Source organism: Chelonoidis abingdonii, chromosome 7 (genome assembly GCF_003597395.2).
Source record: "Chelonoidis abingdonii isolate Lonesome George chromosome 7, CheloAbing_2.0, whole genome shotgun sequence".
NCBI lineage: Eukaryota > Metazoa > Chordata > Testudines > Testudinidae > Chelonoidis > Chelonoidis abingdonii.
Window position 1 is genome coordinate 23822977 of NC_133775.1, and position 24447 is coordinate 23847423.

Consider the following 24447-nt stretch of genomic DNA (forward strand, 5'->3'; position numbering starts at 1 on the left):
ACCAGCAGGGCTCTGCTTTAAATCTTCACCCATCCCAGCCTGTCGGACACGCTGGGGATCAGCCCCTCGCCCGGGAGAGACCCTGGGGCTAGGCTCCTGGACCTTTGGTCCCCCGGGGTTCAGAGCCCCTCTGGGCCCGTTAAGAGACACGCGGGTTCAGCCCCCCACCTAGGCAAAACCCTGGGACTGGGCTCCCTCGGCTCCCGCGGAGTTCAGCCCCGCCGGGGTGCAAGCTACCCCGCCTCCCACCCCACTGCACTCACCCGCGTCCCGTGCCCAGCCCGGCCGGCGGCGGAGCTGCAGGGACCTGCGACCTTGTTTGTCTGGCGGTTACCATGGGAACCGGCCCTGGAGACGCCCGCCGGCCTGGGCCGGGCCAGGCCGGGGAGGCGGGGCCGCTTGCCGATCCCGGAAGGCCCCTGCTAGGCCAGGCTTTGCGTCGACAAGATGCCCGCGCAGGCTGAGCTCGATGTTTTGCTCCAAAAGGCCACTCGGCGGAGACTGGCGAAGTTTGACGAGCTGAGAGGTAGGGGCCGGCCGGGCTGCGCCGGGCCGGGGTCGCTGCTGGCCTCTGGGGCGGGGTGTTGGGGTGGAGCTGCAGCCCTGCAGGCTCCGACACAGGGCAGCGCCGCCCCCGCTTCCCTCCCCAGCTTCAGCAGCGGGGCCTCAAGCTCAGGGGAGTGACCCCGGAACCGCAGTGTCAAGCTCCCCTTCCTTAGACTAACTGTCCCAAGCATAGGCCCTGACGCTGCAAAGAGAGAGGTGGAGAGTTGTGTCCAATGAGCACCCCATAGGGTCACTCGGTAAGACCACAATCATGCAGACCCTGACGCATATGCTTAACTCTAAGGATGGGAGTATTCCCACTGACTTCATTGTAACTGCTCACATATTTAAAGTTAAACACATGCATCAACGTTTTCAGGATCAAGGCCCAAGTCATTTGTAAAGATGGGCATAGAACCCAGGTCTCCTGATTCCTAGTTCCATTTCTATATTCACTGTTTTACTCCCCAGTTCTTCAAAAGAATACGCTTGGTAGATTCTTACATCAATGTGACTCCGCCTATGTAGATCCTTTGGCTCGTTCACAACTTTATGAAGTGTGGTGTTAAAAGTAGGGGAGAAAAAAGGTTCAGATCTGGTTTGAAATAATGAGTTCTGAGGGGAAAACTTCTGCGGATTCTACAGAGTTTTAGGAGACAAGAGGAAGAGTAAGTAGGGAGGGTTGCACATTATTTTTAAATTTTTCCATTTTATTGTCAATTCTTTTAAAAAGCCACTTTTTTAGGGATTTCAAAAAGGGGCGATAGGAGAAATACAGTGTTTCCTACAACTGCTAGTTCTGCAGATCAACATAATGTTACAAGACTGAATCTGAGGAGGTTTACTGAGACTCAGATTACAGGAGAGATGCTGCATATTGAATACACCTCTACCCCAATATAACACTGTCCTCGGGAGCCAAAAAAACCTTATCGTGTTATAGGTGAAACCGTGTCATATTGAACTTGCCAGAGTGCGCAGCCCGTCCTCCCCCCCGGAGCACTGCTTTACTGCGTTATATCCAAATTCATGTTATATCTGGTTGTGTTATATGTGGGGTAGAGGTATATATGAACTGCCCTGTATGAATATATCAATGTTTTATAAAACAATAATTCCATTAAGAGTGGGATTTGAATTACAACAGGTTGATGAATAGCTCTGAGCTAAGAGCATCACTCATGTGTTAACTCTAAGGAACAAATATAGTATAGTATTGTCTTATTATTTAGGGTCTAGTTAAGAGTATGCTAATTCGTTGGTGCACCCATAAAGAGCGAGATCAACACTTTATGCCACAGAGTGTTTAAGTGGCTAGAATGGTTACATGAATAAGGCTATAAGGCCATGTCTAGACTAAGGGCTTGTCCATGCCAACAACACTTAGTTCGTAGCAGGCTGGGGGATAAATCTACTTGAGGCTAGTCTGCTGTGCACTAAGTGTTCATGTGGACCCTGCTGACACACACTATCAGTTCCTTAAGCACACTAAGGTTTTTATAACAAGATACATATGTAAAATCCTAAAATGAAATCCTGGCTCCACTGAACTCCATGGTAAAACTCCCATTGTCTTCAGTGAGGCCCTTATTTCGCCCCAGTGTAAATAGGGCAAACTGTTGTTTTATCTTAATGTAGCCAGTCGAGGGAAATCGTAGTAGGAAGTTTAAGATTTCTGGATTTCCTAAGCATTGTTGGGAAAGTGTCATAATGAATATTCATGAGGCAACAAAATTAACGTATCTGGCCACTTTTATTTGGACGTTTAATAACTTTTGAGTGCCTGATTTTTACAAATGTAAGTTCCTTCAATGTAGTTTTTGTATGTCGTACTATGGAGAATGTCATTAATCTCTCACTGTTACACCCTGCTGATGGTCTCTCTTGTTAACTCACTTTTCACATAGGTAAAGTCACACAAACTGGAGAATTCTGGGATGTTGTTGTAATTACAGCAGCTGACAAAAAACAGGAATTGGCTTACCAGCAACAGCTGTCAGAAAAGTTGAAAAGAAAGGAACTCCCTCTTGGAGTTCATTACCATGTTTTTGTGGATCCTCCTGGACCAAAAATTGGTGGGTATTTTATTGCCAAATTTTCTGTTTTCTCTTACATGACATAGTAGTTGATACATACCTTTTTCTGACAATCAGTCAAAGAAATTAACTTTGCCAGTCTCTGACTACGTTCAGTATAAAGCCAGAAGGCACTATTGTCACCATCTGGTCTGTCCTGTATAATATAGACCATAGAACTTCCCTCAATTAATTTATATTTATACTAGTACATATCTTTTAGAAAAATAGACCATCTTGATTAAAAATTTCCAGTGATGGAGAAGCCACCCAAGCCATTGGTAAGGTTCATAGTTTAAGATTTCACTATAATTTGACTAATTTTCAGACAGACAAAAAGAGCTCATTGTAGTAAGTATTATGACAGTTGTGTCTCTTACAGCGAAAGATTTCCAGAAAGCTGTTAGAAGCAGCATTATATTCATTAAATCACAAAAAATGTTCTAATGGCATTAAGCAGTATATTTTGATTCAAATGTGTAATTAATAGCATTAATGAGTCTGGTGCTCCTTTGGACTTCATATCAGTTCAGCAGATATATTAAAATTTACCTAGTAAAATTTATATATTGCCCTTAAGGTGCATTCACAATATATATCATGCTGGTTTAGACTTTCATTGTATGTTAATAATATAAGTGCATAACACAAAACGTCACTGATTCATGTTGTTTCTTATATATTCATATTGTACATCATAACAGATCCATTATGGTCTATAGTGGAATATGTTTACACCTATTGGATTCATAACATTGAAAACCCAGCAAGAGTCTTAATGAAAAGTAGCCACTGAGCATGTACATGCACAGTGTCATCTTGTAAACTTCATTAGCTCAGCCATTTGTTTGTTTAGAAAGTAACAAATCTGATTAGAATATGGTATAGTCTCCAAAGATTAATTTTCAGAAATGAAATTATTTTGTTATAGGAGAACAATAAATATCAGAATTCTGGTAAATGTCTATTTTTTTTTCCTTTTCTGTACTTTTCACGTCAAAAAGGTCTTTTGAAAACTTGCTTAAAATCATTAGTGAGATTTTGTATGACAGGTTACATGTCAGAGCCACTTTTTATGGCCTCTGGAACTGATGACAGATCTTTAATTATGTCACTCAGAGGATGAATTGGAGGGGGAGAAAGTGCACCCCCCCCCCCAAGACCTGCCCATTTGAGATGCTGTTTATAGTGGATTGTGCAGAGCATCATTAAGTTACTGATCAAACCTTGCAGGAAGCAGGTTGGGCAACAGTATTGACATGGAGATGAATAGTACCATCCTTTCAGAGTTGTTTTATGCAATCTCAGGTAGATATCATTGCATCAATAGACAGTTCACAATTTAAAAATTACTTTTGCAGTCATGAGGACTAGAGACTTCATTTAAAAGTAATTGACAACTTAGGATCTGGAGAAAGAGGTCAGCATCTTAAAAAGCACTTACGTGACCACCTTCCCCAAGCCAGCCCAGTTCAACTCCTAGCACATGTTTAATACATTTGACATGTTTATGTAACTAATGTTGATGTTCTTAATTTATGTATTGAACATTTTCTAGGAAATGGTGGATCAACTCTTCATGTCCTTCAGTGCTTGGAAGAGATGTATGGTGATAAATGGACTTCTCTTATTATCATAATAATTCATTCTGGTAAACCCTTTTCCTGTTTTAAATTTTCTGTGACACTATGCTATTTGTTTCTTTTCCCCCGAATGAAAATTTTGGGGTGGTGTTGGGGAGAAGTTGTCAAATGTGATCTCTCTTAAGTGAGCTCAGATTTGGCTGGCTGATTTGGCAATCGAATGGGATCTGAATGCGGGTTTGCAGTTCATGTCCAACTATCTCAGCTAAAAGAATCTGGAAGTGCTGTGAAGCAGCAACCTCAGCTTTTTGAGAGAAAGAAGCCTTATGTCATCATACAGCAACATCCTCTGGGGAGATGGGTTGTTTGGCTCATTTATGGCTTGAAATTGCAAAAGGGACTGCTTACATGTAGAAAGAAGAGAGACTTGAATGCCAGTTGCTTGCTGACAGAGTTTGGCTCTATGCCAGATATTTGCTGATTTTAAGTGAGGTGGGAGAAGTAAATATAAAAAATGGTGACATGGGAGAAAAGGACAGGAGAGTGGGAGGGTTTATCTACCAAATCGAAGATGAAATGGAAGTAATTCAGTTTCGTGTTTCCATTGTATGCAAAAAGTCCTTTTCCTAGTTTACTTTGAGCACAAATAGTAGAGCAGTGTTTCCCAAACTTGGGACGCTGCTTTGTAGGGAAAGCCCCTGGCGGGCCGGGCCGGTTAGTTTACCTGTCCCGTTTGCAGGTTCAGCCAATCGTGTCTCCCAGTGGCCATGGTTCGCTGCTCCAGGCCAATGGGAGCTGCTGGAACCGGCAACCAGCACGTCCCTTGGCCCGTGCCGCTTCCAGCAGGTCCCATTGGCCTGGAGCGGCGAACCGTGGCCACTGGGAGCCGCGATGGGCCGAACCTGCGAACGGGACAGATAAACAAACCGGCCCGGCCCGCCAGGGGCTCTATCTACAAAGCAACGTCCCAAGTTTGGGAAACACTGCTGTAGAGGATGAAGTCAGTAAATTAGGAAATGCTCTCTTTAATGCATACTGTCTTTTGGACACTCCGAGGATCAAGATCAGGATCCATCATAAGTTCTGTCTGAAAGAGTTGGACTGACATTAAAAATGTCAGTTCTTTAAATCTTCGTTTTTCTTTTTAAAGGCATGCTTAAAATACAGCCATGTGCATATGTAAAATAGCCAGTTTGATATTGTAACTCATAACTAGTTCTTGATAATTGTATATACCAATAAGATCTTTTAAGAGGAATGTGTGTGTGTGAAAGTTGTATATAATAAAACTATCATTTTTTTAAGGTGGTTATAGTCAACGTTTACCACATGCAAGTGCACTGGGAAAAATTTTCACAGCTTTGCCTTTTGGTGACCCTATTTACCAGATGTTGGAGCTGAAGTTGGCAATGTACATTGATTTTCCTACCCATATGAATCCAGGAGTTCTCATTACTTGTGCAGATGATATTGAACTTTATAGTACTGGAGCAACAGAAGTCATCAAGTTTGATAAACCTGGGTTCACTGCATTAGCTCACCCTTCAGATTTGACTATTGGTACCACTCATGGAGTATTTGTGTTAGATTCATCTGCTTTATCAGAAAAAGAGCTTGAATACAGATCTTGTCATCGTTTCCTACATAAACCTAATATTGAAAAGATGCATCAGTCTGGTGCAGTATGCATAAGGAGGAATTGCTCTCAACCAGACTCCTCTGGAGAACACAATGACTTAAAAATGGACTACAAGTATGTGTATACAGACAGTTTATTTTACATTGATCATAGCATTGCAAAACAATTACTAACATTTTTTAAGCAGCTGGATTCTCTTTGCTGTGAAATAGATGCATATGGTGATTTTCTCCAAGCTCTGGGACCTGGAGCAACTCATGATTACACAAAAATCACAGATAATATCACAAAAGAAGGATCACAGTTAGGAGAAATAAGACAGAAGCTATTTTCTCTTCTTAAAGGAACATCACTTAATGTTATAGTCTTAAATAACTCCAGGTTCTATCATATTGGGACTACACAAGAGTATTTGTTTCATTTTACTTCTGATAGTAAATTGAAATTGGAGCTTGGCTTTCTATCTAAAGCTTTTAGCATCTTTCCAGATAAAGCAGAAAACTCAGATATATCAGCATGTATCATTCAAAGCATACTGGATTCAAGATGTGTTGTAGCACCTGCCTCTGTTATTGAATACTCTAGGCTGGGACCTGAGGTTTCAGTAGGGGCAAACAGCATTATCAGTGGTTGTTGCATAAGTGCTAATGCAGATGTACCACCAAACTCTTTTGTGAGTTCATTGAGCATCAGGTTTAACGGAAAAGTAATGTATGTGAGTGTGGTGCTTGGTGTAGAAGACAACTTGAAAAAGAATGTGAAATTGTTGTCAGACATACATTCTCTTCAGTTTTTTGGAATCAGTTTACTGCAGTGCTTGGACCTCTGGGACCTGAGAGTTTCAGACCAACTCTTCTCTGGTGATAAGACAAGTTTGGGTTTGTGGACTGCTCGGATTTTCCCTGTTTGTTCTACTTTAAGTGATTCAGTTAGAGTGTCATTAAAGATGTTAAATGCTGTGCAAAACAAGTCAGCTTTTAAACTGAATGGTTGGAAGCTCCTGTCTATTGAAGAAATGCTCTTCCACAAAGATGTAGAAGACATGTTGAAGTTCAGGCAGCAAATTTACGAAGAAATCACTCTACAAAGACACAAAGAGAAATCTGATTTGTAAATGTACAGTATTTTTACCCTTTGTCTTTCTTTAATATGAAGATGATTGATTGTTTTCAAGCTTGTAAAACCCAGAAGCAAAAAGTATACATCTTTTTTTCTGATTTCATTGAAGTAGAAATAATGAAATTGCATTAGCAGTGTTATTGTAGCATAACATTAATAATGCAAAAACACAATTAAACTATTCTTTTGATGAAAGAATTAATGAAATAGTTTTTTCATAGATTTGAAATAAGAGGTGAATTTTCTTGGGGTATCCGTTATGTAGGTTTTTTTTAGTTTTTGTTAATAAGAAAATGGAATGAATGTTAAGTAGTTTTCAAACTAATTAAAACTTCTTCAAAGTACAATGTTGGCTCTTGCAACATAGTGTGGTATAGCAATGAGTTACATTTCCCTCTTTTCACGATGTCCTTTTAATATGGGTATTTTAAGAGGCTAAGGTAATTTTTCATTATCTTAAGCAAAACAAAAGATATTTTTATATGTGTGTTTAAACTTTAGCTCGTCATCACTCTCACAAGCAATGGGAAATTTTGTGTATGTGTGCTGAATATGTCTTCTTGCAGAATACCGAATAATTTGTGGAAAGAATTTATTTAAAAAGCTGTGATCTGAAATATTGTATCATAAGTAAATTGAAGTAAATACACTTTCCATAATTCTGCATCATGGTTCCTTCTGAATCAAAGATTTCCAGAATCTAATAGCTCATTCACTTATGGTTCCAATTCTTTGAATCCCCTTATGGTGCACAAGTATCTCTCAAGTCTCTTACATCTTGTGGTCATTTCATAATTTCAGTTCTCAAAGGAGACCAGGCCAATAGAATGTTCTGGTTCACTATCAACATTGAGTATCAAGCTGTGGTAATGCCTCCTTCATTGTACCATGTTCATCTGTGTCCACTTGCTACTTGCAGTCTCTCCTTCAAAATAATGTCCCTTTTCATTCTATAATACTGAGGCTAGATCTACACTGGGAGGTGGGGGGGGGAGATTGACCTAAGATATGCAAATAGCATAATTGAAGTCAGCGTATCTTAGGTCGATTTACCTGGCCATGAGGACAGTGGCGAGTCGACCACTGCCACTCCCCTGTCGACTCTGCTTCTGCCTCTTGCTGTGGTGGAGTTCCGGAGTCGACCGCAGAGCGACCAGTGATCGATAAATCGATCCCTAATAGATCAATCACTACTTGCCGATCTAGCGGGTAGTGTAGAGGTACCCTGACATTCACAATATTCAGTGGCACTGGGAACAGCTGTTTTGCCATAATTTAGAATGTTGTAACCATACACAGTCTCCTCTCTGACAACTCTTCCCCCTTTAGACCTTGCACACTTTCCAGAAGCTTCTTAGTTGATGAATATACCTGCTCTTTCTTTTTAATCATCTGGGAACATGAAGTAACATTTCCCAACACACATCATCCCTTCCATCATGCATTCTTATTCTTGTGTTGACTATGGATGATCTTGTGCCCTGGCTGTCCACTTTGTGTCTGTGTGCTGAGCTAATTAACTCTGCACACTCCACAAAGTAATTTTAACTATATTTTTTCTCAGATTGCTTTACTACATTGTTACAATTTAAAATATTTTAACTTTTTTTCCCTTAGAATGTGCCCATTAAGCTGTCACAATGCTAGGGCAAATGAGTTAAAACAACGTATGATTCTGCTATGCATAAGTGAAAGGTATTTGTTCAGTAGCCGGAAATATGAGCAAAAAATAGAACTGCATTTCTCATGAAGTCAAACATAAATTTTACATTTGTCAGTCTCCAGCCCCCTAAAATTAGTTATTTTATTATAAGTATGGAGCCAGATTCTGATCTCTGGCACCAGTGTAAATCTGGAGGAACTCCTTGGAGGTCAGAATTGAGCCCAATATGTTTAATGTTTGACAGTAGTTTTAATGACTAAACAAGGCAATGTATACTGAGTGCAAAATAACGTTGAGTACATGTAGCATTGATCATATCATGGAATTATCAGTAATAAAACTATCCCTTTTTGAGTTCTCCAGAGGTTTTAGAGGAAGGGAAAGCATAGGGTTATAATGTGGAATTTGAGGTTTGGCTTGTTAGGGTAGGGAGCCTAATGAGTGAATGCGCCATGGTTCACAAAAGCTCCTGTGCTTTGAGTGGTGTTGTAATCAAAGACAAGTATTTTCAGATTAAATTTGTACCAACCTTTTTGACATATCTCACAGAAACAAAGTGCTTGTGGGCTGCTTTCTTAACTTCTATTGATACATCTCTACCCCGATATAACCTGACCCAATATAACACACATTCGGATACAACGCGGTAAAGCAGCACTCCAGGGGGCCAGGGCTGCATGCTCCGGCGGATCAAAGCAAGTTCAATATAATGTTGTTTCACCTATAACGTGGTAAGATTTTTTGGCTCCCGAGAACAGCGTTATATTGGGGTAGAGGTGTATTTCTTGATGCCAGTTCCAAGGCAATGGAATGTTTCACCAATATTGTCTAATATCAAAGTTTTCCTTAACCTTCATCACGTGTTGCTGGTAAGACACTACTTTTGGAAAGTTTATCTACTTGAGTTAAAAGTCTTGCGCGTGTGAATTGGTACAGAAGAACTAGACCCCTTGCAGGCTTGAAGGGGGGGTGAGAGTGTGGATTTAATTTGCAGTGGGGATAAGGATGGATGCCAGGGAAAAATGGTCTTTAGACAACAGGATAAAGTGTTAGTGACATTTAAAAAATGGCTGCAGAGGAGTATGTTCATGAAGACTCAGAGTAAAGATTACAATGAAACACCATGCAAATCAAGAAGTAAAAATAGTCATAGAATATGGTGCATGAAGTCATGAGAATGCTTAATCTAGCTTCAAATTTGCATAATCTTTGTGTCATTAACTATTGTGATAGCAGCAGAGAATCCTGTGGCACCTTATAGACTAACAGACGTTTTGGAGCGTGAGCTTTCGTGGGTGAATACCCACTTCGTCAGACGCAGGTAGTGGAAATTTCCAGGGGCAGGTATATTATGCGTAGCAAGGGCAAGCTAGAGATAAAACGAGGTTAGTTCAATCAGGGAGGATGAGGCCCTGTTCTAGAGTTGCGGTGTGAAAACCAAGGGGGAGAAACTGGTTCGGTAACTGGCAGCCATTCACAGTCTTTGTTTAGTCCCTGAGCCTGATGTGTTCAAATTTGCAGATGAACTGAGCTCAGCAGTTTCTCTTGAAGTTGGTCCTGAAGTTTTTTTTGCTGCAGGATGGCCACTAAGGTCCTGACTATAGTGTGGCCAGGAGGTTGAAGTGCTCTCCTACAGGCTTTGTTATATTGCCATTCTGATATCTGGTTGTGTCGCATTTATCCTTTCCGTAAGACTGTCCAGTGGCCGATGTACATAGCGAGGGGCATTTGCTGGCATATATACATTGGTGGACGTGCCAGGTGAAATGAGCGGTGAGCGGTATGGCTGGATCTGGTTAGGTCTGTGATGGTGTCGCTGGTGTAGATAATGGGGGCAGAGTTAGCATCGAGGTTTGTTGCATGGATTGGTTCTGAGCTAGAGTTACTATGGTATGGTGTGCAGTTGCTGGTGAGATACGTTCAGGTGGCAGGTTGTCTGTGGGCAAAGGATTGGCCTGCCACCCAAGACCTGTGAAAGTGTGGGAATCATTGTCCAGGAAGGTTGTAGATCCTGATGAATGCGTTTGGAGGGGTTTTTAGCTGGGAGCTGTATGGATGGCAGTGGAGTCCTGGTTGGTTCTTTCTTGGGTTGGTCTGCGCATAGGAGGCTTTTGGGTACACATCTGGTTCTGTTGATCTGTTTCTTAATTTCCTCGTGCGGGTATTGTAGTTTTGAGAATGCTTCGATGGAGCTATTGTAGGTGTTGGTTCTGTTCATAGGGTTAGACAGATCCGGTTGTACCTCAGTGCTTGGCTGTAGCACAATGGATTGTGGAAGTGCCTGGGATGGAAGCTGGAGGCATGAAGATAGGCATAGCGGTCGGTAGGTTTTCGATATAGGGTGGTGTTAATTGTGACATCACTCATGTTCACCATGGTGTCTAGAAGTGCGACCTCCCAATGTAGACTTGGTCGCAGGCTGAGGTTGATGGTGGGGTGGAAGTTGTTGAAATCGTGGTGGAATTTTTCCAGAGTCTCCTTCCCATGGGTCCAGATGATGAAGATGTCATCAATGTAGCGTAGGTAGAGAAGGGGCGTGAAATTTCCACTACCTGCATCTGACGAAGTGAGTATTCACCCACGAAAGCTCACGCTCCAAAACGTCTGTTAGTCTATAAGGTGCCACAGGATTCTCTGCTGCTTTTACAGATCCAGACTAATGCGGCTACCCCTCTGATACTTAACTATTGTGATGTTATACAAAACATTGTGGAAAACACAAGTGTTTGACATACAGCCTTTGCATCTTCAATTAGAGACCAGACTTTGCTCCTAGATCGTTTTCATGCTGAATTGCCTCATGAATATCAAGACTTAAATACACGGTAAGCAGTAATTGTATTTTTAACATGCTCATTCATTATTAACTATTATAAGATTTATTTTAAGAGGGTCCCCAAACATAATGCATTAATAACCAGTTTGTTCACTGAAATTAGTTTTAGTATAAAGACAGAGCTTTTGGTTTTTGTAGACACAGCTGGTGTTTGAGGATGGAGGAGGTGAGAGAGAGGCACCCTGACCAAATAGTCTCTGAAGAGTTCTTAATGGAGTGGCAACTGCAGCATTCCTGAAAAGACTGCAGTTTGTATTCCTCCCAACAGGGAGGACAGAAGTAGAATCCTGGTCAGACCCACTTCGCCCAGCCATGCCTCTGTGGTTTGTGGAGTGCCTCGGAGCACTCCACAACATTTGGGCTTGGGCTGGAGCCCGAATGCTACAGCCCCATAGCATGAGCCCCACAAGTCCAAATCAGCTGACACAGGCCAGCCGTGGGTATTTAATTGCAGTGTACACATATCCCAAGTCTGTAGTAGCCCACCTTTCACTCCCCACACAGGTGCATGCAGAAGCGAAAATCTCCCTGAGCGCTCTTCTTCCACTTCAGAAGAGGAAGCACAATTTGTCCCAGAATGTGGAAGCATGGATGTGCTGCTTACTTACTGAGTTTAATAGTATTTCTGTTCCCGGCATTTACGCATGCTTCCCGACATTAGCCAGAGGGTGTCTGTTAAAACATACTGCGGGGTTAAAGGTTGATCTTATCTCTGTTTTTCCTTTGTGTTGTTATAATCCACACAGCTTCCTTTGCTTCTGCTAGTTAGTTCTACAAGCAGAACTGTTGATAACGACAAGGAAAATAATTGTCCCCAACAACATTTCTTATGATGTAGAGCTGTTCAGCCAGGATCCTATTAGCAGTACTAGCTATGAAATAGTGCATTCATGGTGTGAGAGCTGGTGGGATGTCAGGCTCAGTGTAATTCATCACAGCACTGATATAATCTATCAAGGCCAAGTTACACTGAAATCTGTTGTTGCCAAAATATGCTCACAAATCTGTGCCTAATATTTTTTCCTAACATGGAAATATGTATATTTTAATTATGGTGTCACGGTAGAACAGTAATTGTAAAGCAGTGTCTGGTTTAAATCTGATTTTTGAAGCCCACACACATCCTTTCCTCTTTTTGTTTTGCTTTGTTTTTCATTTTGTCAGAGAGGAATTTTTTTGGAAAAGGCAACAGCACAAGCTGTTTGAGCATGTTCCTTGAGGAAAAAAATGTGGATTTAAACAGTTTGAAAATTTGTGTTAACATTTCTGTGCAGGGGTGTAAACCCCACACTGGCCTACAAGGGGTTTACAAGAGTCTGTGGGTTCCAATCAGCCCCATTCCATTACATCTGCAGTAGGTGCCATGCATGGAGGTTGGCCTAGCTCAGTTGATAGCTGATGAGGAAGGGAAGCAGATCTCCAACTTGTACTGGGTGATGGAAGCCTGGGAGCTGAGTGAGACTGCTGTCAGAGCCTTCCTGAGGAAAGGTTGGCTGAAACAGGGAGCCCAGATGAGTATTAACTGTAAAAGACAAACTGAACAGAAAGGCTGCCTTGGTCCAAGATGGATGACTGTCAGTTTTAGTTTTGTTGCATTTGTTTTCGAGCTTGGTTACCCCAGAAGGAACTTCAGTGTGATTTAGCTGGAGAGCTAAGTCAGCATGAGGCCTAACCACATTGGAGCAGATACTGACTACTGAAGACCTGGTGAGTAGTACTATGGCAGGCCACAAATGAATGCTGAAGCACATGACCTTGCCACAATTACTTTTTCCACTTTTAATTCAAACAACATGGGCTAAAGATTTCAAAATTGTTGTACAAGTTCATCCCCCGTAAAAAGTAACAAATAGGCCTAGTTCTACCTGTCTGGCATATAATTTCATTCAATTTTACAGAACTTGGCCCATTAAATGGACACAGTAAAAAAGAGTTGCACTTAATTGTATTATGCTTCATAACATAAGAATGGAATGGTCATACTAGGTAAGACCAAAGGTCCATCTAGCCCAGTATCCTGTGTTCTGACTGGCCAATACCAGGTGTCACCACGGAAATGAACAAACAGGTTGTCATCAAGTGATCCATCCCCTTCCGCCCATTCCCAGCTTCTGGCAAACAGAGTCTAGGGACACCATCCCTGCCGATCCTGGCTAATAGGTCCATAAATGGCTATCCTCCATGAATGTATCTAGTTCTTTTTTGAACCCTGTTATAGTCTTGGCCTTCACAACATCCTCTGGCAAGGAATTCCACAGGTTGACTATGGCTTCAGAATATTGAGGAATCTCTCCTATGTAAGATCTCTACTTTTTTTTTTGTAGTACTGCTATTACTAAAGTAGAGATTGCTTAAACAATTGTCTGTATGAAATATACTGTATGTTGCATTCATTGCTCAAATGTTAACTTGTGTCTACATCTCTTAAAATATGTGATAGCCTTGAACAGTTTGTGGCTAAGTAATTTCCTATTTTCCTATCACTTTTGAATAGATTTGTTAAATGTCCACTTTTTCCTTTGCAAACCACTGAGGTGTTTCATGTCCAGTCTCATTTAACATGTAGCTTGTCAATGCATTGCCCTGAGAGGAAATAAAACATTTAAATGTTGAAGCAGAGAGCTTAATAAAAGCAGATCTTTTGTAACAGAATAAATGTAGATTTCTTTTACAGGGTGAGAAAGATTAGACTTTATGGGCTTGTGCCAGTCCATGATTGCTTTCTACACTATATATTTTGGCCTTGAGTTTTCAGAAAACAAATTGGGATCGATAGAGCCGTGGTTAATAAAATTGGGGTTCCTCACGTATTTATTTCATGTTTCTAGTATTTAAGATACAATTAGGTTTAGTGTAGTACCTCTGAAAAGCAATCATTTACAGAGCTATGTTTTAAATAAACTATAGTTTTCCATATACTACTTCAAATAAAATATTATTATAAATATTTTATCATATGCAGTGTTTTGCTTTATGCGTTCATATATAAGTATATATGGCTGATGCACATACTTTGTGTGATCAATTGCAGATCCATCATTAAGGCTACAATTTATTCATGGGTATTTTCAGTAAAAGTCATGGACAGGTCACGGGCAATAAACAAAAATTCACTGCCGGTGACCTGTCCATGATTTACACTAAAACTATCTGTGATTAAATTAGGGGAGAGGGGGTGCATTGCTGGGAGGGCCACCCGTGGCCAGCGGCTGCCAGGAGCCGCGGACCGCAACTTCTCCGGCCAGCTGGGGACCGCTGCCTGGGTTCGACAGAGCAGCAGCTGATGTGGCTGTCCTGGGGGCCACCTGAGCAGCTGGCCCCAGAGCCAGCTGCTTCAGCAGCTGTGGGGTCAGCCACCCTGGCCCCAGCAGAAGTCATGGAGGTTGTGGAAAGTAACGGAATCCGTGACTTCCGCGACCTCTGTGACGGATATGGCTCCGTATCCGTCATTCATGAATAAGCACTTACGTATGTATCCATTAATTTCAACTGAGTTATGATAGAAAACAAATTTTTGCCCAGTAACTCTTCAAGAAATCCATAAAATTATGTGGACTTCTTTACACTGAAATGATTGTAATATACAGTATCAGATTATTATATTACTGCATTATTCAAAAAAGGGAGAAAAGGAATTATGATATAACATTTCTGTATGAGAAATTATGATTAGTGGGAATAAAAAGCATAGACGTGACCATTCCCAAAGGGATCTCTATTAGTCCATTTAAAAAGAATTAAAGTGTCTGTTAATTGCCAGCTGCTGGATTCTCTTGAATATTTCTGATAGTTTAAAACTATATCCTTTCATTGACTTCAATGGGAGTTCCACATATTCAACCATAGCAAAGTCATACAAAAAATAGCTACTATCATTAATATCTTGGGTGAAATCCTGATTTCCACTGAAGTGGCTGGGAGTTTTGCCATTGATTTCAATGAAGCCAGGATTTAACCTCTGGTATTTTGTTGATGCACATCAAAAGTTTCTTCACTACATTAGGAATATGATTTCTTTAAACTAAGTGTAATAAGGGTTCATGGCGTTTCTGTTGACCAGTTTGTCAGCAAATAGTATAAAGCTGCTGAAGCTCTACTGACTTATTGGGGCTAGTGCAGCTCCTGACTTCCTGTGGAACATTAAGGAAGCCAGAGTGGCTCACTAGAGTAAGGAGCGAGAACACAGGAGCCTTGGAGGAAAATATCATGGAAAACGTTTGTTTTCAGGCTGATGTGATCCCATTTTTGAGTTAACAAAGCCATACCCCAGAGGGGAGTAAATGTGGACACTAACCAGTGTCTAACTGCTCTGTTGATAGTGTAGGGGTTAAGCATTTTCAACTGGGGATGAGATTATTCTTCGTTGATTATAATGATATAGTGCCATGGGTTGGGGGAAAGTGTTGTATTGCTTTGCAGGCATAATATAACAAATGGTTCCAGCCCTTTGCGCCTTTACAGTCCTCTCTAGATAGAAATCTAGAGAAGTAAAAGCCTCACCATCAGCATGTTTTACGATCTGAAGAATTAGTAGAATGAACAAAGAAAAGGAGAGGAGGCAAATGCTGGGAGACTGTGCTGTGGGCCAGCTTGTGAGTCTTTTCTCACACAGAGGAGTAATTACTCACATGAGTACTACCACTGAATCCAATGGGACTCATGACTCAGTTGAGATGTTAATTTTGGGAGGTTTAAAAATAATGAATTTTATCATTTTAATATGACTAGGCAGATGGATTGCAGTGGGATCAAGTGAGCTGAGATAAGTAGCAGAAGACTAGCTAAAAGTAGTAAAGTTTGAAAAGAGTATTCAAAGGAAAGGAGGTTGTTAGGCCACACTGGGGAATGGGAGATGGAAAAGGCCCAGGTAGGGACCGTCGAATTGTGGAGGTGAATGTGTGGTTACACTGATGGTGTTGGAGAGAGGGCTTTGGATTCTTTGACCATGGGATATTGTTCTGGGAAGAAGGATTGCTAGGAAGAGATGGGATCCACCTAACAAAGAGAGGGAAGAGCATCTTCTCAGGCGGGCTTGCTAACCTAGTGAGGAGGGCTTTAAATTAGATTTGCCAGAGGATGGTGACTTAAGCTCAGAGGTAAGTGGAGAAGTGGGATACCAGGAAGAAACACAAAGAGGAGAGTATAAAGTGGGAAGCCTCCTGATTCATACTGAGAAAGTAGTGCAATCGGCTAGTTATCTTAGGTGCATGTACACAAATGCAAGAAGCCTGGGAAACAAGCAGGAACAATTGGAAGTCCTGGCACAGTTAAGGAACTATGATGTGATTGGAATAACAGAAACTTGGTGGGGCAGTTCACATGACTGGAGCACTCTCATGGATGGATATAAACTGTTCAGGAAGGACAGGTATGGGAGGAAAGATGGAGGAGTTGCATTGTATGTAAGACAGCAGTATGATTGCTCAGAGCTCCTGTATGAAACTGGAGAAAAACCTGTTAAGAGTCTTTGGGTTAAGTTTAGAGGTGAAAGCAACAAGGGTGATTTTGTGGTGGGCATGTGCTATCGACCACCAGATCAGAAGGATGAAGTAGACAAACTTTTCTTTGGACAACTAACTGAAGTTTCCAGATCACAGGCCCTGATTCTAATGGGGGACTTCAGTCACCTTGACATCTGATGGTAGAGCAATACAGCAATGCACAGACAATCCAGGAAGTTTTTGGAGAGTGTTGGGGACAATTTCCTGGTACAAGTGCTGGAGGAACCAGCTAGGTGCCATGCTCCTCTTGACCTGCTGCTTACAAACAGGGAAGAATTGGCAGGGGAAGTAGAAGTTGGTGGCAACCTAGACAGCAGTGACCATGAGATGGTTGAGTTCAGGATCCTCACAAAAGGAAGAAAGGAGAGTAGCAAAATACAGACCCTGGACTTCAGAAAAGCAGACTTTGACTACCTTAGGGATTCATAGATTCTAGGGCTGGAAGGGACCTCGAGAGGTCATTGCATCCAGTCCCCGCCCTAATGGAAGGAGCAAATACTGTCTAAGACCACCCTGATAACATTGTATCTAACCTACCTTAAATATCCAGAGATGGATTCCACAACCTCCTAGGCCGTTTATTCCGTGTTTAACCACCTGACAAGTTAGGAACTTTTTCTAATGTCGAACCTAAATTGCCTGCTGTGGTTTAAGCCATTGCATTTGTCTATCTTTAGGGCTGAGAACAAGTTTTCCCTCCTCTTTATGACACCTGTAGATAACCTGAAAACCTGCTTATATGTCCCCCTCACTCTCTGTCAACTAACAACCCAATCTTTGCAGCTTCCTCATAGTCATGGTTCTCTGACTTTAATCATTTCTGTTGCTCTTCTCTGGATTTTCTCCAGTTTGTCCACATCTTTCCTGAAATGTGGTGCCCTGAACTGGACACAATACTCCAGCTGAGGCCTAACCAGCGCAGAGTAGAGCAGAAGAATGACTTCTCGTGTCTTGCTCACAACACACCTGTTAATGCATCCCAGAATCACGTTTGCTTTTTTTGCAACAGCATCACACTGTTGACTCATTTAGTCTGTGGTCCATTATAACCCCTAGATCCCTTTCTGCCATACTCCTTCCTAGACAGCCTCTTCCCATTCTATGTGTGAAACTGATTGTGCCTTCCTAAATGGAGCATTTTGCATTTGTCTTTATTAAACTTCATCCTGTTTACCTCAGACCATTTCTCCAATTTGTCCAGATCATTTTGAATTATGACCCTATCCTCCAAAGCAGTTGCAATCCCTTCCAGTTTGGTATCATCTGCAAACTTAATAAGCGTACTTTCTATGCCAATAGTCGTTGATGAAGATATTGAACAGAGCCGGTCTCAAAACAGACCCCTGTGGAACCCCATTTGTTATACCTTTCCAGCAGGATTGGGAACCATTAATAACTACTAGGATCCCCTGGGAGGCTAATATGATGGAAAAAGGTGTCTAGGAGATCTGGCTGTATTTTAAAGAAGTCTTATTGAGGGCACTGGAACAAACCAGCCCCATGTGCAGAAAGAATAGCAAATATGGCAGACGACCAGCTTGGCTTAACAGCGAAATCTTCAGTGAGATTAAACTCAAAAAGGAAGCTTACAAGAAGTGGAAATTTGGACAGATGACTAGGGAGGAGTATAAAAATATTGCTCAAGTATGCAGGGGTGTAATCAGGAAGGCCAAGGCACAAATGGAGTTGCACCTAGCAAGGGATGTGAAGGGTAACAAGAAGGGTTTCTACAAGTATGTAAGCAACAATAAGATGATCAGGGGGAAAGTGTGGGAACCTTACTGAATGGAGGAGGCAACCTACTGATGATGTGGAAAAAGCTGAAGTACTCAATGGTTTTTTTGCCTTGGTCTTCACAGACAAGGTCAGTTCCCAGACTGCTGCACTGGGCAACACAGTATGGGGAGGAGGTGAGGAGTCCTTCATGGTGAAAGAAGGAGTTAAGGGCTATTTAGAAAAGCTGGACATGCTCAAGTCCATGGGTCCAGATCTAATGCATCAATAGATACTGAGGGAGTTGGCCATTATCTTTGAAAATTCGTGGCAATCAGGGGAGGTCCTGGACAATTGGAAAAAGGCAAATACAGTGCCTGTATTAAAAAAAAGAAGAAAGAGAACCTGGGGAACTATAGACCAGTCAGCCCCACTTCAGTCCCCAGAAAAATCATGGAGCATGTCCTCAAGGAATCCATTTTGAAGCACTTGGAGGAGAGGAAGGTGATCAAGAACAGTCAACATGGATTCACCAAGGGCAAGTCATGCCTGACAAACCTGATTGCCTTCTATGATGAGATAACTGGCTCTGTGGATATGAGGAAAGGGGTGGCTGTGATGACTTTAGCAAAGCTTTTGATATGGTCTCTCACAGTATTCTTGCCAGCAAGTTAAAGTAGTATGGATTGGATGAATGGACTATAAAGTGGATAGAAAGCTGGCTAGATTGCTACCCGTTAAGCCCAACAATCAATGGTTCAATGTCCAGTTGGAGGCTGGTATCAAGCAGAGTGCCCCAAGGTGATGGTTCTGAGGCCAGTTTCGTTCAACATCTTTATTAGTGATCTGGATGATGGGATGAATTGCACCTCAGCAAGTTCGCAGACGACACTAAATTGTGGGGAGAGGTAGATGCGCTGGAGGGTAGGGATAGGTTCCAGAGTGACCTAGACTAATTGGAGGATTGGGCCAAAAGAAATCTGATCAGGTTCAACAAGGACAAGTGCAGAGTCCTGCACTTAGGAAGGAAGAATTCCATGCATCGCTGCAGGCTGGGAACTGACTGGGATTACAGTGGACGAGAAGCTGGATATGAATCAGCAGTGTGCCCTTGTTGCCAAGAAGGCCAATGGCATATTGGGCTATATTAGTAGGAGCATTGCTAGCAGATCAAGGGAAGTTATTATTCCCCTCTATTTGGCACTGGTGAGGCCGCACCTGGAGTACTGTGTCCAGTTTTGGTCTCCCCACTACAGAAGAGATGTGGATAAATTGGAGAGAGTCCAGCAAAGGGCAACAAAAACAATTAGGGAGCTGACTTATGAGGAGAGGCTGAGGGAACTGGAGTTTAGTCTGCAGAAGAGAAGAGTGAGGGGGGAATTTGATAGCAGCCTTCAACTATCTGAAAGGGGGTTCCAAAGAGGATGGAGCTAGGCTATTCTCAGTGGTGGCAGATGATAGAACAAGAAACAATGGTCTCAAGTTGCAGTGGGGAAGGTCTAGATTGGATATTAGGAAAAACTATTTCACTAAGAGGGTGGTGAAGCACTGGAATGGGTTACCTAGGGAGGTGGTGGAATCTCCATCCTTAGAGGTTTTTAAGGCCTGGCTTGACCCTAATCTGTGATTCTGTGGTCTGAGCCAAAACTTGGATTCCCTGCAGAAGCAGATGAAGAGATCATTAAGATGCTTGCAAGGCAATGTGATTCTATGACTGGTCTTCAGGAGATCTGAATTCTATTCCAACTCCGCTTCTTCACATATCTGTGCTTGTTTCCCTTTTCATCCGTTGTCTGTTTAGGCTAAAATCCTTGGGCAGGAACCATCTCCCTGCATGTTTGTAAAGTGCCTAGTATAATAGAGCCCTGATCTCAATTGAACTGGTAGTCTTACAATACAAATAATTAATAATATTTATAATCTGAGCAGAGTGATCAGAGTGAAAGGTGTGCAGGGAAAGGGGTTCAAAGAAACGCCTCTTCTTGTCCAGCAGAAATTCTCAGGACCTGGGAATGTGTACTGGAAATATATACATATTTTTTCCTTATGGCTCATTCCGACTTCCTGGGCTAATAAGGGCCAGTTTACATGAACTCAGTGGAGGTAGCATTGGTCTTTCCCCCCCGCCCATGCTCTAAACTTGGTTTATCCATTACCTTTTTTGTTTTTGACTTACATGGCACTTTACAAAAGTGAAGTATTTTTTCCTCAGCCCACCTTTGAGGTAGATAACTACAGCTGTCTCCATTTCACAAATGGGAAAAGCAAGGCCTCGCACAGTCAAAGGACTTGCACAAGACCACAAAGTAATAGGAGTTCCCAACACCTAGTCCTATGCCCAGACCACTAGATCAGGATGCCGCTCCAAGAATATTTACTAATGTTTTGGGTTATAAAGAATCCACTGATGAACTCTTCATTTAGGCAGGACTAATTAACGCTTCATTAAATAATGAAGAAATGCAGGAGTTGACCTAAATGAGCATATGCTGGATTTGTTAGACAGATATAGAATTTATAGACCCCTATAGGGCTGCCTGGCTTCCGTCCGTCCTGAAATGTTACTGTGCAGGACGGTACAGACTAATAAAGCCGAGATGAGTGTTTAATGATTTTATTCATGTCAGGTTTCTTTATTTAATTAGTTTTGCTGTGTAGTGCAATAATGGGGCTCATAATGAACATCATCCTAATGATTTCCCTGAATGCTTTGAGAGCATGCTATAATGAAGAGATTTGGCCATACTGTATATATTATATTATGAAATTTGAGAGGGGAGTATTATTTCAGTAACCTTTTAGGCAGGAAATTGAAATCTGAGAAATTGGGCACTTAAAGAAGAACATCAGGAGTGGCAGATGAAAAAACAAATGAAAGCCTGAAAGACATAAGTGCCAGAAAGATAGGGGAGATTGAGAATAGCAGTACAGAGAAGAGTGAAAATGATTTGGATCTCAATAGAAACTACTATTGCCTTGGAAAGAGAATTTATCTGTAATACAAGAGCTCAGTGGTTCCATCCTCTTCTTGTTCCTAAATCTCTAACGCACACACTTTGCTTTCTCTCTCCTTTCTACTGGCAGCTCAATTGATGGCATGTGGAAGATTAATCCCTTTGCAAATGCCAGTGTTACACTGTGGTAACAAAAATAGCAGTACTTTTAATCCACTGTCACAGAGGAGCCATTGTAAACACCTGCTTCATTTTATAGGCTGTTGAGTCCCTTGTCTTTCATTTTCATAATAATGTGCCTTATTTTAAAGTTCTTGTCATTATCAGTGATATATCTGGATGTTACTGTAACAGTATTGAAATGGATAATAGTGACTTACAGCCCTTCCACACAGATATTCTTAGAATGAGAAGAAATTAATCTGAAATAAGGATAATTTCAAAGGGCCTAATCCTGTAAAGACTCCATGAAAACAACTTGTATCAATTGAAATGGGAAATGAATTTGGCATGTAGTGCTCTTGCAAGGTCAAGTTTGACGGTTGTACCTTTTCAAATATAAAATTTTAGACAAAAAACTTTTTCCAAGAGCTGTACAGCTGAATGTGCTGTAGATATTATTTCTGAGGATTATGTTGACTGAAAAATATTGCTCTTGACTTTTTAATGCTACCTGTACGGATGTTAATTATAACTGGTCTAAGAGTTCAATCAGTGAATTTACAACTTCTTTAATTTGCAAATTGCCTGTGAACCAACTATGATTTTTCTTTTTTACCATTTTGGTCATTGTTTTCTGTTATTGAACAAACTCTTAATGCAAACACAATTCATCTTATAGGGTGGGTGGAGAAACAGCAGTCCCAATCACACTGGGTAGGGGAGCAGGACCACTGAGACTTCTCCCAAAGAGGATGACAAGTATTGTGGCTCCAGGGCTACTCAGAGGAGGGGGTCGCCCAGGCCTTAGGTGAACTAGTATATGGTCAGATAAGAATCCAAATTTAAGGGCCTGAGCCTGTGAGATTCCCCCATTACTGGTTTTAGTTTTGCTATTTTGCCAGAGTGGTTTCTTTCATAGATCTCAAAGAACTCTACAGTGAGCATTAATATTCTGATTTTACTAGGGTAGAAACTGAGGTGCCCTTGATCAAGGTCATAAGGCAAATGAATGACAGAGCCAGGAATAAAACGTGTCTTCTGACTCTCCATACAATACCTTACCATGCTGCTTTCCTGGATTTCTTTCACTGATCCCAAACAGAACACTTTGATGTTTGCAGCCTGACTCTGCTATCTATGTCAGTGATCTGGAAACTTCTGGTAGTTTACAGTTTGGGGCCCCTTTTATCAGACACTTCCTCTGACAGGGATATTTATGCAGTAAGCAAGGCCAGATCCTACCTCCACTGATGTCCATAACAAAACTCCCAACAATACAGACCCGCAATACATAGGTTATTTAGCAAACTATCTTCATAAGTTACATTAATACCAACAGACATTGATCTGTTTAATCTTTTTTCTCCATTGAGGCTTCTAAGGAAGTGGTGGGGTAGGACAGAAGTGAATGTTTATGGGTAATCCTTTGTTTATGTTGTGTTTCTAAATTATGGGCTAAGTATTCACAGAACCTACATTTGGATGGGTACCTATAACTGCATTTTAGGAATCTGAAGAAAAATAAATAAATATGAAGTTAATGCAAGCTGGGAAATATAGACACCATTATGGTGGTAGGTTTGTAGCTTTGATAGTTGTTTGGAGGTGGAGTATTAGTTGAGACTGGTATCTTCTCAAATATTTGGGTGCATATCAGAGGGTGTATTGTCAAGGCAACTCAAAGTATTTAAAAATACATCCTTTAGTTTGTGTGCAAATAAACTGGTGCGGTCATGCTGTCATAGAAACTATAACAGGAGTGCTAGTTTGTTTACTGTGGGATGTAGCACATTAAAAGCTTTAGGTACTATGGCAGAGCTCTGACCTTGCTCCCATGGGTCCTGCACTTCTAGGCGGTTTATGCTAGCCTCAGTGGCTCACTGTGACCCTCCACATAGCCCTTCTCTCTCTAGGGCCAGGGTTACAGTGAGCCCTTTTCTACTGAGCCCTTTTCATCATAGGCCAGCAAGGAGGTTGGTGAGAGAACTCGCACAGTCTCTGTTCAGCCTCCTGTCCTGATAGGGGCCTGACTTCCCCTCCCAGGAGATGTTTTTCTAGTGATGGGTTGGGGGGAACCCAGGCCCACCCTCTACTCCAGGTTCCAGCCCAGGGACCCTAATGGTAGCAGTTGTTGGCAGCCAACCTTTCTCTGCCAGAGTTGCTACATTTCTCTGAGCCACTTCCCCACAGCTCTCCTGCTTCTCCCTTCTTCACCCTTACCTTAGGGTCTACTTTTAACGATGGTGCAGACATCTTCAGTAACCATCCTTACCAGCCACTTCGCTCACCCTGGCTCTTCTTCTGACTGACAAGTGAGCCCTTTTGTATAGTATCAGCAGGGCCTTAATTTAGAGTGGCAAGTTGGTCACATTAACTGAATGGCCCACTGACTCTTTGCAGGTTTAATTAGATCAGGCTCCGCCGGAGCAGCCCGCTGCTCTGGTCAGCAGGAACAGAAATGGGTTAACCAGAGTGGCCTAGTATTATGCTCGCGCTGGTCGCTGCGTGATGGTTGCTGGTACCCAATGAACCTGGGTCTATCACATACGTACTGTGTGCTATATGCATGCATGATATTATCTTACTGGATCCTTAACGTAAGAAATAACAGAAAACGTCAGCAATTGCTGTAGCGTCTCTTATATCCTTGATCATC

General features: G+C 41.8%; 2 protein-coding genes across 2 annotated transcripts in view; one reads left to right on the forward strand and one right to left on the reverse strand.

The window, feature by feature from the left end:
* LRRIQ3 (leucine rich repeats and IQ motif containing 3) overlaps positions 1-329 on the reverse strand; it is a 71633-nt gene extending 71304 nt beyond the window's left edge. Inside the window, exon 1 of the mRNA XM_032782126.2 lies at positions 264-329. The gene's annotated coding sequence lies outside the window, so the exon portion shown is untranslated. The remainder of the gene's footprint in view (positions 1-263) is intronic.
* Positions 330-393: 64 nt separating this feature from the next.
* FPGT (fucose-1-phosphate guanylyltransferase) lies at positions 394-7621 on the forward strand. The gene is made up of 4 exons (XM_032782137.2): positions 394-526; positions 2454-2621; positions 4180-4272; positions 5510-7621. The coding sequence occupies exons 1-4, from the start codon at positions 448-450 to the stop codon at positions 6955-6957; spliced, it is 1788 nt and encodes a 595-aa protein (XP_032638028.1). The 5' UTR covers positions 394-447; the 3' UTR covers positions 6958-7621.
* The last annotated feature ends 16826 nt before the right edge of the window (positions 7622-24447 follow it).

What these genes read in the sequence shown, in the direction of transcription:
- FPGT (XM_032782137.2), top strand. Translation starts at nt 448, where the DNA reads ATGCCCGCGCAGGCTGAGCTCGATGTTTTGCTCCAAAAGGCCACTCGG. An exon ending in TCCTCCTGGACCAAAAATTG is followed by an intron (nt 2,622 to 4,179) that starts GTGGGTATTTTA and finishes AACATTTTCTAG; the next exon opens with GAAATGGTGGATCAACTCTT. An exon ending in TATCATAATAATTCATTCTG is followed by an intron (nt 4,273 to 5,509) that starts GTAAACCCTTTT and finishes CATTTTTTTAAG; the next exon opens with GTGGTTATAGTCAACGTTTA.